This window comes from Pituophis catenifer, unplaced genomic scaffold (assembly GCF_029215685.1).
Source record: "Pituophis catenifer annectens isolate HBS135680 unplaced genomic scaffold, rPitCat1.0.hap2 SCAF_1, whole genome shotgun sequence".
Lineage (NCBI taxonomy): Eukaryota > Metazoa > Chordata > Lepidosauria > Squamata > Colubridae > Pituophis > Pituophis catenifer.
Genome location: NW_027256881.1, coordinates 205,138,552 through 205,155,175, shown reverse-complemented (window position 1 = coordinate 205,155,175; position 16,624 = coordinate 205,138,552). Strand labels below are relative to the sequence as shown.

At 41.1% G+C, this 16,624-nt stretch overlaps 1 protein-coding gene across 5 annotated transcripts in view; it reads right to left on the bottom strand.

Moving 5' to 3' along the window:
- The window catches only part of ACVR1C (activin A receptor type 1C), a 47,689-nt gene that overhangs the window by 19,519 nt on the left and 11,546 nt on the right, over positions 1–16,624 (bottom strand). The window contains exons 2-4 of one of the 5 annotated variants that reach the window (XM_070956991.1): positions 16,479–16,498; positions 6,261–6,480; positions 863–1,093 (exon numbers count right to left, since the gene is read on the bottom strand). The exons of 1 other annotated variant lie outside the window; for it this stretch is intronic. In XM_070956991.1, coding sequence (XP_070813092.1) covers positions 863–1,093; positions 6,261–6,480; positions 16,479–16,498 — 471 coding nt within the window. Of the gene's footprint in view, positions 1–862; positions 1,094–6,260; positions 6,507–16,478; positions 16,499–16,624 lie in introns of all 5 variants that reach the window. 3 more of the 5 variants (XM_070956989.1, XM_070956990.1, XM_070956992.1) reach the window with 3 other exon arrangements.

The following is a 16,624-nucleotide window of genomic DNA, read 5'->3' as shown; positions in this document are numbered from 1 at the left end:
TGCAATGCGGGTTCCAGACAGATGAGCTGTATTCGAGAATTGGTTTAGCAAATGTTTTGTATGCTCTAGTTAGTAGTACAATATTACCAGAGAAGAAGCTACGCAAGATTAAGTTAACAATTCTTAATGCCTTTTTGGAAATGTTGTTACAGTGGGCTCTGGCACTTAGATCTTTAGAAATGATTACTCCAAGGTCCTTAAGGATAAGGATATTTAGAGGCTGTAATATTTACATCAAACACACACAAACATCATATGCACACACACACACACACACACACACACACACATATATACACACAGTATATATATATCTCATATATATGTGCATGTGCTTCCCAAAGGCCACTGATCATCTTTGTTGTCCAGGCAGAATGGATATGGTACTAGTGCTTACTCACAGCACAACTACAGAATATGCCTTTCCTCTATTTTCCAGATCCAAAGCATGATAAACTAAGCCAGTGATGGTGAACCTAAGACCCACATATCAAAGGTGACATGCCCCAGCACTTTGGGTGATAACACCAATGTTCACCAACACCCTACAACAACTATTCCCAATGGCAAGCCCCATTCTTGTGTGATTTGCAGAAGGCTGGGGTGTGTGCTTTTGTGCAGCCTCCAAAAAAGAAATTGCACAAGAATGGGACATGTTTTCAGTTTTCAGAGGCTACAGAGACAACAGAGGAGAATTCTCTAAAGTTTGCCATTGCTGAGCTAAGCTTTTCAAAACAGATGTAAGAAGCCTCCGTTTTTTCCCTCTTTCCACAAACCTTTAAAAAAAAAGAATAGAAAAAGAATTCCACTAATCTAATCCAACACAAGACAAACATTGCAAAATTGTTTGGAAGTACGATACCCTTGTTATCAGCAGCAATAAAACCCAAGACATTTTCATGTCTCAGCATGATTGTCTGGTAGATTTCTGCTTCACGAAACCAAGACCTTTCATCTCTTGAGGAAAAGATCTTCACCGCAACATCCTCTCCGCACCATTTTCCACGCCAGACTTCACCAAATCGACCTTTTCCAACGATTTCTTGAAGAACAATAGTCCTTGCAATTGTCCTTTGCACAAGGAGAGGTAAACCTAATGAGAAAAATGTAAAATTACAGTTTTTAATTTTTAAAAAAAAACACCATTCTTCTTTAAAAGGCTTAATATTATGCTAATACAATCTCATCTCATTCAAATCAGCGACAAGACTGAGTGTTTTTCTATCACACGCCCTTGAACAAACTCAAAAGCAGGAGGCTTTTTCAGCATGGACAATTCAAGGGGAAATTATGTACCCAGAGTTTGACTGTAAGGAGGGGTGCTTTTTTCATACATTATAATAATGCCGTTATAAGAACTCACCATCATTGCAATGTAAGTAACTCTCAATTTCCAAATAGGACTTCTCTGCATTCATGAAGGTTAACCCACATTAAATATTTTCCAAACTTTTTTTTCTCATTTCATACCTAATAATGACATAGTCAGCTGCTGTTGTGCCTCACCCAGCAACAAATCTATTTTGGCCTTCTATAGCAGCAGTGGAAATCTGTGATCCTGTAGTTGTTGCTGAGTTACAATGCTCAGCAACTACAGCCAGCACAGGGATAAATAAACTGCTCATCAGACTGAAAAATGGAATCAGGAGATGGCTTTTTAAACCTTTGTTTTCCATTTGGGATAGAAACATACTGGAGAGTAGAGGATGTGCTTCTCGGCATATGCAGAGTAATTAGGTGGGAAAGCATTTCACTGAAAAAGTAAAATGCTTATTACGTTACCTTAGATGCAGAGTATAGGTTTATTTATTTATTAAATTTATATGCCACCCATCTTGCTATCCAGAGCATTTAGCCCAGCTATCAGTGAATGCTAATAGATACATGAACTTAGGAAGGTCTTATTTTTTACCTAAACTGCTTCTTTCAGAAATGGAAACATGGCAGAGGCAGACAGACAGATATACAGGTAAATATAAAGGTTTGTTCGACTAACAGTAGGCCAAATGAGATTTAGATACAGGGTTAGCATGAGAAGTACCTTATGCAACTCTGGCCATTTGTCCCAGTGATCAAAATAGGCTCTTAAGGGTCAAGAGTGATGCATCACCTCAAAGGTATTATAGTCAGTGACTGTCTGGAAGCATGTTCCAGGTGCTGCCTAATGATATCAACTAAGAGTGGCATAACCCTCATTAAGCTCTCTTCAATAGAATAGCTCTTTTTTAAGGCAGCGCTTAAATGATTCAGCTTAGAAGAAATGAAAGTTCAGTCACTGACATCAATTCACATTAAGCACAGTTTTAAGCAAGAGCTCCATCTAAATCTATACTTATTTCAGAACAAAAGTTACTGGCACAAAACATCCGGGAATTGTCATCATGAGTCTGACTTTTGAAGCCAAAACATGTCTGGAAACACTGTAGAAATGTCCATTATTGTAGATTGATAATGAAGAACCCATTCCACACTTGGCTCATAGTCAGATGTTACTTGGAATGTCAAAAATGATTTTCCCCTGGCAAATTTCTCTTCTTTCTACAGTTATATATTCAGAATATTCAGAAGGCAGCTAAAATTTCTAATCCAACTAGTGGCTTTACTAGATGACAGATGATAGGACAGACAGGCATGATAGATCAGCAGTCCCCAACTTTTGGGCACTAGGGACTGGTTGAGTGAAAAAAAATATTTTCCATGGACCAGGGGGTGTTATTTAACATGCTATCTAGATCCCATGCATGCACAGATGACGCTTCACTCACTTGTGAGGCCCAGTTCCTAAAAGGCCAAGGATGGGGATTGGGGACCCCTGAGACAGATAATAGGATAGACAGGCAGGATGATAGGACAGACAGAAATTGGGGCACTGTCAGAAATTTTACCATGGAAGTTTCTATTGTTCCGTAATAATAATGTGTGAAGATTGAAAACAAATAAAGAGGTCTGTTACTACAAATCAAATCCAATGAGAAGAGGATATCACAAAGAATGCATCAGTTTTGGAAAGTACAACATCCAGAATCAGACTTAATTGAACAGAAGCTAGCAGATCAGTGTCAATTATAATGCAAAAGAAAATATTCACCGAAGCAGAACTGGAAGAACTTCAAAAGTCTACCCAGGGCAAAAAAAAAAAAAAAATCAAAGTAACTCAGCTGGAGAAAGGGGGATGACAGTAGAGGAAGCCAGCATAAACTGTTGAATAGTTTTCATTTCCAAACCAGGCACCTCTGCCTGCTTCTCAGAAAGAACAAAGCCCTCTAACCAAAAATAAAAATAGCTGACATAAAACAAAAAAATAGCTGAGTATCTCAAACAGCACACACACACACACACACACACAAAGAATAAGGTTGCCTGCATTGAAATTTCTTCCAAAGAAACAGTTAGCACAAGTATTAAAACATGCCAATACTGTAATCTCAAATATAAATACCAGCTCACTACAAGAAACAAAATTGACATACAGCGTAGCTGCAGTCATAATTGAAGATCTTGGAAGCAAAATCAGCAAACAAGGAAAAAAGTCAGTGCACCACCAAAATGGGAGATCAGGTTAGAAAAATAAGATTAGCATGCTAAGATTAGACCCAAGCAAGCCAGAACAAATAAAAGCTGAAGAACAAGAAGACCAAAAAAATACCTGATCAAGAAATATTAACTTAGAAACAGGAAGATCAAAGAAGCACTGGAAGTAATAAAGTAGCAAATAAAAGCCATATCCAAGTAGGATTTGAAGCTGGAATTGCTCTACAGGCAGGCTCTCCAGTTTCAGTCAAATGAGAAACATGTTTTACAAATCCTTCAATGGAAGAGTGCAAGGAAGCAGCCAACATCTGACCAAGAAAAACAGTGAAGTTCTGGGTGCAGCTATGGGCCAACCCAAAGAAATACAACAAGAATGCAGCTTGGATAAAGGAAGTAGATAAGGGGGAAAAGAAGCTGAAACAAAAGATCTTGTAATACCAGCACACATAGTGGAGAAAAGGATAAGGAAGATTAAGAATTGGTCAGTAGCAGGTGAAGATGAATTGACATAGGTTTTGGTTGAAACATCTGACTGATCTACATCCACTCACTGCCAAGCAGTTTAATAGCATACTGCAAGGAGGTGAAATTGAAGATTGGCTAACATCTGGCAAAGCCTATCTGGGGCAGCATCAGGCAACGTCAGGCCAATTACCTGTTTACCAACAACTTTCAGATTGCCATTGTATCTAATGCAGTCCAACTAGCTGAAAACAATCTTTTTCCACCTGAGCCAAAAGGAAACTGCCCAAACAGCAGAGGAATTAAAAAAAAAAAAATCAGGTCCTAACTGACAAAATGATTTTGGAAAACTCAATTGGTCAATAAAAATGCCAAATCCAGTCTAAATATCAGGCTGACCGGGTGACCAAACATAATAATAATATTTAATTAATTAAAATTATATGCTGCCCATGTCCTATCACTCTGGGCAGATAATTATAAATAATAAATTGGTTGTTACTTAACATATATTTAGATTTACACCATCCAGAAAAAATACTGTCAGAATACTTTAAAGTATATTCCCAAATGCAATTTAAAACTGTGGGAAGGGACAGGACAACAGCAGAACGGATTGAAACAAAAACAAATGGTGCTAAGATTCAATTCAGCAATAGCAATTAGATACAGTTTAAGTAAATATGTATTTAACAATTTGCCCTTTATGTCATATTAAAGACTACCCTTCAGCAGAGGTGCTCTTCAGACCATACTCCTTATGTTGTGCATGCCTATTTTATATGATAGTCATACGCTGCATTTCATATATCTCTTGAGAAATAGATGTGCCTCATCCAAATAACAAGAGATTTGCTCCACTACAAAAGTGCTCCAGACCATATGCAAGAGTCATGCAATATGCATGAGAATCTGCGCAGCTTACTCTCTGTAGGGCCAAAGGTTCATCCCAAGACAAGCGTTTTCCCACTAATAAAAAAGTAAGATTTTACGTACCACCTCAGTTCTGAGACTTGGCATTTATGGGCAGTTTTGAAAGATAAAAAAAGAATAGTTCTTCATAAAGGGCAACTTTGGCAATATCTTATAAGATGCATCACAAATAAAGGCTTATTCTTAGTTACCATAGCAGCTGGTGCAATGAAACTTCTCCCACTCAGCTCTGGCAAAGTAAAGACCTTAAAGAGGAATCAGTGCTCTAGAGACATTCTCACTGGGCCATTGTACAGCAAGGTACATACAACTGTCTGTAAGAAGGGACAGAAAACCTAATGATTTTAGAACCCTCTTGCTGTGTTTTTTCTGGAGCTCAAAAATTAACTTAGGCATAATTTTGCACTAGGCAACTATTCAGGTTCAGTGTCAAGTTTGAGCTTTCAATCCTTATGCATAATAGTACATCAGAGAAGTGCTTTTTATACTGCCTGTTCCTCCCCCACCCCCATTTTAGTATTTATTCAAGATTACCCTTTCCTATAGAAGTAGATGGAGATTTAATTTTTAAAAAAAAAACTATGAAATGACTGAGGGATCTCTTTATTTAAAAGTGTTGTAGGGTCATACAGTATAGGTACATACAGGTACATATATAAACTCTGTGTGTGTGTGTGTATCAATGTGATGTAAATTTTAAAAACTAAACTATTTCACCCTATTTCCATGGGATGTGGATCAATGTTGTGGAATGTGATTATTTCAATAGCCCTTTAATCCTGTGTGTGATCTTGGGGTACTTATTTCTGACACAGAAAGAATCAAGTCTGCATCAACTCCTAGATAGCAGGAGTGTCAAATTCGATTTCATTGAGGGTTGCATTAGTATTGTGTTTGATCTCGGGGGACCAGAGTGGCCGTGGCCAGAGTGGGTGTTGCCAACTTGATGTCACTCATGTCAGGGGTGCCTGTGGGGGCACGAATGCTCTGCCAGCAAAAACAGCTTCCAAGCTCCATTTCCAGCTGCGATGGTCTCCTGCAACCCTCTGCCAGCTAAAATGGAACTCGGTAGGGCTGCACACGGCCCTCCTGAGCTCCGTTTTCACTGGCAGAGGCACTATGGGCCAGTCCTTCACTGTTTCCAGGGCAGCCCTGTGGGCCAGAACTAAACACCCCATGGCCAGATCCGCCCCCCTGGATGTTGAGTTTGACACCCCTGTGATATAGTAACTGTCCTCATGCACAAATGCATCACAGGGATCTCCACCTTAAAGGGTGGGAAAAAATTATACACCTAAGAAAACTGAAATTGACTCTGGGGCACATAAACATACCAGATCCAGAACCCGATGTTGTCATGTCAAAAATTAGATCTTTGAGAGATTTTCCTGGGTTCACCAGATTACACTCAGAGAGAGGTTCTTCAATATTTGGCCTTCTTTTCTTTCTGTGTCTGCAGAAGTGTCCTTGGCACGTGTAGGCTGCCAGCAGTAAAACAATAGACAACACACACACTGGTATGGTTATAACTACAGTCAGCTCCACAGGTCCTAGCTTTGATTTGTTTGAAGGTTCTTGACCTTGAAAACACACAGAAAAAAAAAATCAGAATTGCAATTTTTAACTTTAGAAGAGATTTAAATGCATATTTTGGAAGGATTTACATTATATTTTGCTGGGGGGAAAAACCTGGTCTTGGCTCCACTTAATGGAGCTTAAAATAAATAAGACAAAAAAATTATAAGATAAAGCAAATGAAACTAAAATGAGATGGAATATTTTATTCATTCGCTGTTTCTCAGGCTGTTGGCCAAGGAGACCTCTAGTGTTAGGTACAAGATATATTTGGCTTCCTAATAAGTATACGTTAAAGGATGCTAGCTAGAGTGGAGTGGATAAATGAAGCTTTATTTATTTGAGTTTGCATTCAGCTTTTTGCAAAACAATAATATGCAGCCAATTCTGCAAGAGCAAGAAAAACAACAAGAACAAGAACAGTTCAACCATTACCCACGTTCAAGAAAAGGCTGGACAGCCATTGGTAATGTTTTGTTTAATTAGGATTTCTGTACTACACAGGGTTAGACATTGTGGGTTAAATGGCTTTTTCAGCCCTACGGTTCTATTGTTATCTACCTCTTCTCAGATTGTTTCCTTGATTGCTGGTATAACCTGACATATTCCAAAAGTGTAGTCTATTTCCATATACTGAATTAACTCCAGGTTCAAAGGGGTAATTGTGGGTAGAGAAGACCCATAACAAGTCTCCAACAATATCCCCTCAAGAGTACAAGAAACCATGTGATGATAGGTTACTGTCACAAAAAAAAAAAAGAAAGAAAGAAAAAGGGTGAAGTAGATATAAATTTAAGTGAAAAATCAGCCTTACAAAGAAGGAAAGAAAGGTTCAATAGGTTCAGGCTACTGATTAAATATTCGGACGACAGTATGTAACTCGCTAATATCCAGATTGATGAAAGATATTCATTTTTATTTTTATGTATAATGAACAATCCTTCAAGTTAGAACACAATCTTTTTTAGAAGATAAAATTACTAAAGATATCTAATAAACATTTCTTATGAGAAATAAAATACAGAGCAGCCCATGTAATTTTCCTGAAAAGATTAGGAGAACTTGTCTTACAATAAAATAAGAATAAATATAGACATGACCAAGAGGGCATAGGTCACCCTGCAGAATACACAATGATAAAATAACACTGCCCTAAATTTAACTAATTACTTAGTCACGTGCAGCCAAGTTCTCTGCTTCTGTAAATAAATCCCGTGTCATCACAGATAAGCTTATCACCGAAACCAAGATTGTGGACCTGCTACTGATATACTAAGGCTCTACACACATTATTCCACTAAAGGAGACCCTAAGTATTGAGGGTGGCTGTTGAGGAAGTGAGCCCATGCAAAACACATACCACTGTCTGCCAGCTCATTGAGCATGGCCTTCTGAAAAAGGGAAACAATATAAAGAGAGAACATAGCTACAGAAGCTCAGGCATGACAGATGGAACGTCTCCACAGATAACCAGCAATGATGAAGACATGCAATCAATTCATGGAGCCCCACTTATGACCACTGTTTCTACTTACATTAGAATTATTGGTTCATTTTCTCTTAGTGTTAGTATGCCAAATAATTACAAAATGGACTTAAGAGTTATATTAAAACATGAAGGCCACATGGGCTATTTATATGAGAAAGGAATTTTTTGTTTTAGAGAACCTCTATGGGCATACATTGGGCAGCAAATAATGAAAGGTGATGCAAATGTAGCATCATGTCTTATTTGATCAGATGTCAGGGCTTAAATACCATAGTACTTATTGTAGTATTTTTACATAATATGGTGGTTATTGTGTAGATATGATTGTTTTGGCATCATCATTGTTAAATCGGGCAAGTGAGAAGACAGGAGCCAGGTCGAAGTGAACAACAACTCTTTAATGTACAGTGAGAATCCAGCAACTTCGCAGTTCAACAGCTCTCCTTATATAGCTACTCTCCAAGTGTCTTAACCAATGAGCATTGAGATTTTTTCCGCTCTAATTTCCCTCCAAAATTAGATACATAACACTCCTCCCCTCCCAGAAAGTATTTTACCAAACTATTTACATACATAATCACGCAGGTGACTAGGGCGTTCCCTGATTCTAGTTGACCTGCGCTATACCCTTCCATTACTGACTTTGACTATCTATGACTATCTGGGCCCGGTAATGTCAGAGATCTGCCCAGCCACCCAGAGGGGACCATCCGCATAATTCCTTGCGAAGTCCGGGGACCCAAAAGAAAAACTTCTAGTCTTACTTTCGGCTTCCATGTACCCCTCAGAGGAGTAATTGGGGTGCAGCCTATCTAGGGTGCAATGGAGTCTCCGGCGCATTAAGAGCTCTGTGGGACTTTGTCCCATTGCAATGCATGGGGTAACATGTTGGACTGCCAGAAAAGTATCAATCCTGGCTTGCCAGTCCCCCAGTCCGAGTCTGGCCAATGCCTCTTTGGCCGATCTCACAAATCTTTCAGCTTGACCATTACTGGCCAGATGAAAAGGTGCTGTGAATGCGTGACGGACCCCTAACTCAGCTAGGTACCCCTCAAATTGCATAGCTGTAAGTTGAGGCCCATTATCTGGCACCAGGGTGTCCGGTAGCCCATGCGTGGCAAATAGTTTCCAGAGCGCTTTGATTACAGCCTCTGCAGTGGTGGAGTGCATTAGAATGATCTCCAGCCACTTTGAATAAGCGTCCACCACGATCAGAAAGGTTTGACCATGGAATGGGCTAGCAAAATCGATATGAATGGGGGCCCATGGTCCTCGGGGCCTTTCCACTCTTTGGACAGGGCCATTGGGGGAGCAGGGCGAGGCTCTTGACAAGGAGTACACTTGGCCACCCATTCAGCAATGCAATCATCCATATTGGGCCACCACATATAGCTCCTGGCCAATCCCTTCATCCTCACAATTCCCGAGTGACCAATATGCAATGTGGTCAATACTTGTTCCCTTAGACCAGTGTTTCCCAAACTTGGCTATTTTAAGATGCATGGACTTCAATTCCCAGAATTCCCCAACGAGTATGCCTGGTTGAGGAATTCTGGAAGTTGAAGTCCATACATCTTCAAAGGGTAAAGTTTGGGAAACACTGCCTTAGACACAGCAGAATCACCACCCAGTCACCCCATAGCAAACAACCCCGTTGCGTAGACAGCTCATGTTGTTTACAGACAAACGATTTAAATTCCCCGCCAACAAGGCCTTTCGGCCACCCCCTATGCACTAGGGGTGAAATGTAAAATTTGTTACTACCAGTTCTGTGGGCATGGCTTGGTGGGGGGTGGTAATGTGACTGGGTGGGCATGGCCAACTTTTTTTTTTTTAACTTTTCAAAGCATTTTTTCTAATGTTTTGAAAAGCCTCTGCCAATCAGGCAACTCAGCTGGGATCGTCAGAGACTTTTCAAAGCGTTTTTTTTTACCACCTCTTCGGCCAAGAGGTTGGAGAAAACAATGCTTTGAAAAGCCTCTGACGACATAACATATGGATGGGTACAGATGACAAAATACTAGCCAAATTATATAATTATTTATCAGAGTACGATATGGCAGAGGAAGTAGTTAAAGAACCGATGTTAGCATGGGCCAAAAATATCGGACAGAATATAAATCTGAATGAATGGGATTCAATATGGAATAATAATCGTAAAATGACAAAAGCGACGGCCTACAAGGAAAATCAATACAAGCTGTTTTATAGATAGCATATGGCCCCAGCTAGGATAGCGAAGATCTACCCCAATTCGAGCCCTAAATGTTGGAAATGTGACCATCAGCTGGGTACTTTCTATCACTGCTGGTGGACTTGTAATCAGGCACAAAAATTTTGGAAGATGATATGGATGTGGATTAGGGAAATAATAAAAGAAAATTTTGATTTTGAACCAAAAGCCTTTCTCCTGGGAATCCTGAAAATTGAATATGCAAAAAAGAAAAAGTACTTAATTATACATATAATGGCAGCCGCTAGAATTTCCTTTGCCCAGTATTGGAAAGAAAAACAAATACCACCTCAAGAACATGTTATCGGGAAAATACTGGAGTGCGCCGAAATGAACAAATTGACTTTAGAAATTAATGACAGAGAAGATTCGGAATTTTATAGCGTGTGGGACATGTGGTATGAATGGATGGAGAAAAGAAATAAAGAAGGAAATAGAGTATAGAGATTAAGTATTAATCAATCAACAAAGACCATAGAGAAATGAACACTATTACATGTATTTTTAGAGACTGGAGTACTATTATCCTTAATTGTCTTAAAATTACATTTAACTTTAAGAAACAATATCAAATAAAAGACAAGTAAAAAAGCATGTATGTATATGTATATGTATATGTGTATGTATATGTATATGTATATGTATATATGTATATGTATATGTATATGTATATGTATATGTATATGTATATGTATATGTATATGTATATGTATGTATGTATGTATTTGCACCACTGAACCGAAAATGTATTAAGTGTATTACTATTTGTTATAATAAAAATCAAATAAAAAAAAAAGAAAAGCCTCTGACGATCCCAGCTGAGCTGTGCGATCATCAGAGGCTTTTTTTTTTACTTTTAAAAGCATTTTTTGTCAGAAGAGGTCGTAGAAAAAATGCTTTTAAAAGTAAAAAAAAAAGCCTCTGATGATCATGCGGCTCAGCTGGGCATGGTGGGGGGGGGGTGGGCACAGGGATTTTTGCTACCGGTTCTCCGAACCACCCGCCGCCATCGCTACCGTATTGGGTGATCCGGTCTGAACCAGGAGCATTTCACCCCTGCTATGCACCCATCCAATAACAGTTCGCAACACAGAATCTTTAGCAGAGGCTCTTGCACTTCAGCAGAAGTGATAGGGCCAGAATCTATAGAGTCAATAAGCAGAATAGGAACGTCTGGAGTCAGGTCCTCCAGCAAATCTGGCAGCGGGCATCTGCTGAGGGCATCGGCATGCCCAAGGCTCTGACCCGGGCAATGGATGAGTCGATATGAGTAGGCAGCCAGAAAAATAGCCCACCTAGTCAGATGGGGGGACATGGTTGCTGGGGTGGGGCGATCCCCAGCCAAAAGTCCCAGCAGGGGTTGGTGATCAGTAACGAGTTCAAAAGTCCTCCCAAACAGATACTCGTGAAACTTTTTAACTCCGGCAACAGCCACCAGGGCCTCCCTGTCCAGCTGGCTGTAATTTCTCTCAGCACTGGACAGGGTATGGGAGAAATAGGCGATGGGGGCTTCTTGTCCATTCGGCACTCTGTGACTCAAAACAGCCCCCACGCCAAAGGGGGGAGACATCGCAGACTAAGACAAGGGGAAGCAGTTCATTGTGTTGGATGAGGAGGCTGTCGGCTGAGAGGAGTCTTTTGACAGCCACAAACGCTGCGGCTTCTGCCCTACCCCAAACCCACAGAGATTTTTTCACTAATAGTTTGTGGAGCGGTTCGGCACTGTGGCTTTGTCCTTTAAAAAGATAGAATAAAAGTTTAAAAGTCCCAGGAACGCCTGCAGTTCCGCCCGGGTTGTTGGGGTAGATGGGTTGCGAATAGCCCTGACTTTGCTCTCTGTGGGTTAGATACCAGCCCCATCGATCTTATGCCCTAGAAATTCAACTGAGGGTACAGCAATCTGACATTTCTCCCTTTTAACTTGTAGCCCCACATTCCTGAATAAAGTTAGCATTTTCCTTAAGCGATCCCGCAGTTGTTGCTCATAAGATATCATCGAAATAGGGTACAACCCCTGGCAGTCCCTGCAGCAGGTGTTCCATGACATTTTGAAATAGTCCAGGGGCCACGCTAACTCTGAATTGTAGTCTGGTGCACTTGAAGGCAGCTCTATGTGTTACTATAGTCTGTGCTTCTGCGGTAGTGCCATCTACCAGCAGTTGCTGGTACACCTGCGCAAGGTTGAGCTTAGCGAAAACCTTGCCGGGGCCCAAGGAATGGAGCCGGTGCTGCACAATGGGGATAGGATAGGCGCTTTGCTGGAGGGCTTTGTTTAGGATACACTTATAGTTGGCGCAGATGCGCACTGACCCATCAGATTTGAGAGGGGTGACTATCGGGGTCTCCCATTTTGCATGGTCAACTGGTATCAGAATGCCCTGCCATATGAGCTTATCCAGCTCCTGGTCTATCTTAGGCTTTAGCGCAAATGGCACTCTCCTTGCCTTCATTCTAATGGGGGCTATATTAGGGTCAAGGTTAAAAGAAATAGGGGTCCCCACATACTTTTTTTTTTTTAATTTGATTTATATGCCGCCCTTCTCCGAAGACTCAAGGCGGCTTACAATGTGCTCAGCAATAGCCAAGGCGCTTGTCAAAAACATCCTGGAATTTGTAGAGCAGGTCGTCGTCAGGCCACCATTGGTGGAGTGGATTCTGGTGACCTCCATGCCCAGGGTTTTGAACCAGTCGAGTCCTAGGAGGCTCGGTAGATGTCCGCTGAACACAGTGATTGGCAGCTGCTTGTTGAAATGGCTGGATTTCACCTGGAACGTCCCACAGCTTTCAATGGGAATGCGATTTCCTTGGTAGTCGTTCAGCTTTAGGCGCTGGTGTTTCAGCTGATGTTTCTTGATGTCTGGAATTGCCACTTTTAGGTTGGCCAAGACATGATGGTAATAGACGAGCCAGTGTCTGTTTCCATTTGGCATGGTGATCCCTCAATTTTGACAGTTACATGCAGCTTTTTCTCCGGGGACGTTGTAGCTTGGCCGATTTGGGTCTGGAATGTCTCGGATGTTTTGGAATAGGCGCCTCATTTTTGTTGAATGTTTCCGTCCTTCTTATGAGGTCGCGGCTGACCGGCTTGATTGGCGAATGCTCTCTGTTTGTGACTGGACGGTTGACTTGCCCTGCACACCCGTGCCTAATGTCACTTTTTGTCACAGCACCTGGAAATGGCATTTTTGAAACGGCACGTCTGTCTCTGATGGAATCCCCCACAACTAGCATTATCCCTCTTATTTCTGTCAGTTTTGAAAATGTCCATCACCTTCTTCATCGCTATCAGTCAGGGTTGATTCCCTGTGGACAGGGGTAGACTTTTGTGCCGCCTGGGGTGGCGCCGGTCGCTGCAGGGTTTCTGCTGCCTTGTTAGATGATTCATGCACTCTGGCTTTGTCTAGGGCAATGTGCAGGGTGAGGTTTGTCTTGGCCAGCAGTCGCCTCTGGAGGCAAATGTCCCAGACTCCGCAGATTAGTTGCTCTAGGAGAACATCTTCTAGATCACGGTACTCGCAGTGTGTGGAAGCCTTGCGTAGTGTTGCCATGTATGTATTTATCGGCTCGCCGTCCCTCTGGAGCCTTTGCCGGAACTCATAGCGCTGAACAAACGCTGGACGGCACAGGGGCATAGTGCGTCTTCAACGTGGTCTGCAGGACCTGCCATGGTTCAGACTGCACCAGTGTTCGCTCTGACAGCGGTTCGGCTGTGTCAAAGACTTTGGGGCCGCAGTGACTCAAAAAAAGGGCTCGCTTCTGATTGTTGGACAGCCCTTGGAGGTCATTTGCTTCAAGGAAGCATTCAAACTGCGTCATGTACGATCCCCATTTCTCTTTCGTGGGATCGAACGGCGTTGGCGGTGCGAAGGCAGACATTTCTCTGCTATGCTCAGCTTGTGCAGACTTTCCCGCCTGGCTGGATTCTGTTGTCAGCTCTTATTTGTGCAACCTGTCTACCTCAATCCCACCCTTGTCGCCCGTGTTAGATCGGGCAAGTGAGGAGACAGGAGACAGGTCGAAGTGAACAACAACTCTTTAATGTACAGTGAGAATCCAGCAACTTCGCAGTTCAACAGCTCTCCTTATATAGCTACTCTCCAAGTGTCTTAATCAATGAGCATTGAGATTTTTCCCACTCTAATTTCCCTTCAAAATTAGATACAGAACAAACATAGTTTCCTTTAGATCTACCAAGAACATCTTTTATAAATACAAATGTCAAAAACACATTCACACACAGCTTCAAAGTTGTTAAAGGTTGACAAGTTTCAGTTGTTAACTTTTTATTATTGTTCACAATTTTCAAACCAAATTAGCTAACCTGAAAATACTGTCCTAGATTATTTAAAATTTGGCCTTTGGTCAGAATATTTCCTAACTTTGTTGGGGTGTGCAAAACTCTAACAAAACAAAAAAATCCCTATTTTACTTTACGAAACTGTTCAAGTTTAAACATTTCCATAATGCCCAAAACAACTTACTTTGTGCCTGAAGGACCAGCTTTGCAGTTGAAATGGGATCTTTCATAAGACAGAGCGGTTCAACCTTTTGCAACCCCTAAACATTTGCCTCTCCTGCTTATCAGGATAACGTGGAGATTCAGGTCAAGTAGCATCAGATTTTGGCACTACTGTTATGTCAGAGTGGCCACCAATGATAAAGATGCTATCCATAATGTTATACTAGATCAAGGGGTCAAGCCCTAATAGAGAGATTTTGCAGGATGTATGCATAGGCTCATCTGCTCTAGAAGAGTTGGATCAGATTATGTAGGTTTGCCCTAGGAGATTAACAGATCTGGCTGGATTCCAAGTAGCTCTTTAGTACTTTCCATCTCCCCCCACCCCCCAAACGTATTCTAAGAAATTACACAGGCTTCTTAAAAAGAACCATAGTGTTTACGTCCCTGTGAATTCCTCAAAACACTTCCCTGAAATCAATCTAAAGTATTGGGTGCTTCTATTTAAACCACATAATCTAATAATTATTTGCCTCTGTCTATATTTGAATGGCAGTTACTCCATATTAAGTACAAGTACATTGTAAGGTTAGGTATTATTTTCATGTATAGTGGAAAGTACTGCAGTTAATTCATTAACACACATTATTGCAGAAGTTAATGCATAACAGTCTACTGTAAATTAAATGAATAAAACATTCAGATGGCAGAAAATATCCGTTAGAAAACAGCAGTAATTAGATGTGATGTTCACTATTGGTATAAATATAAATGTGCTATATGTGTATTTAATTTTCATCTATGTGATGTTGAAAGTACATAAATATAGATAAGATCTTCAGAATGCCTCACAAACTATATGAGCCAATGATTATTTAGCATCCCAGAAATAAAAGTCTAATCCAGGGAGTATTTTTCATCCTTGGAGACTAGCTTTCTGGGGCATGCATGATCTCAGTGGATGGACTCACTATTATAATTACTTAATTTATATACCAAGCTCCCAATGTAATGAAGATAATAATATTCTCCTATATAGCATACATTATGATACATACACATCTGGATACATTCTACATCCAAACACACAACAAATTCTTATTTTCCTTTTATTCCCTCTCTTCTTTTTCCTTCATTCTGGGGTTGACAGTCAAAATGTTTTGCTTATTTTGCTTTTATTAATTGAATCCAAAAAAAAACAAAGAGAGGAAAAATAAATAATATATGTGGCTGTGAAAAAAATAATAAATGAAAAACAAGAAAACTAAAAAACAGGAAATGAAAACATACTGCTCCCTAACTGGGGGCTTTTAAGAGAGACTGGACAATTATTTGTCTGAAATGGTATAGGGCCGAGATGGCAAACCTATGGCACGCATGCCACAGGTGGCATGCAGAGCCATATCTGTGGGCACGTGAGCGTTGCCCTGGCTCAGCTCCAGCTAATTTCCAGTCCCACCAGAAGTTGGGAAACAGGGCATTTTTGGCCTCCAGAGGGCCTGCGAGGAGGTGGAAAAGGCCGTTTTCATCCTCCCCAGGCTCCAAGAAAGCCTCTGGAGCCTGGGGAGGGCAAAAACTGGGCCTACCAGGCCCACCGTGCTATCACATGCCAAAAGCGGGGGGAGCACGGGGGATCACAAGCACATGCGTGGGGGGCCGGGGCACATTGAATTATGGATATGGGCACGCACGTGTGCGACCCCCCCCGCGACCCCCGCTTTTGGCACGCGATGGCAAAAAGGTTAGCCATCACTGGTATAGGGTCTCCTGCAGGGGTGGGTTCTAAATTTTTTTACTACTGGTTCTGTGGGCGTGGCTTATTTTGTGGGCATGGCTTGGTGGGGGTAATGTGACTGGGTGGGCGTGACCAACTTTTTTTTTTTTTTTACTTTTAAAAGCAGTTTTTCTACAACCTTAAGAGGTTGCAGAAAAAATGCTTTTA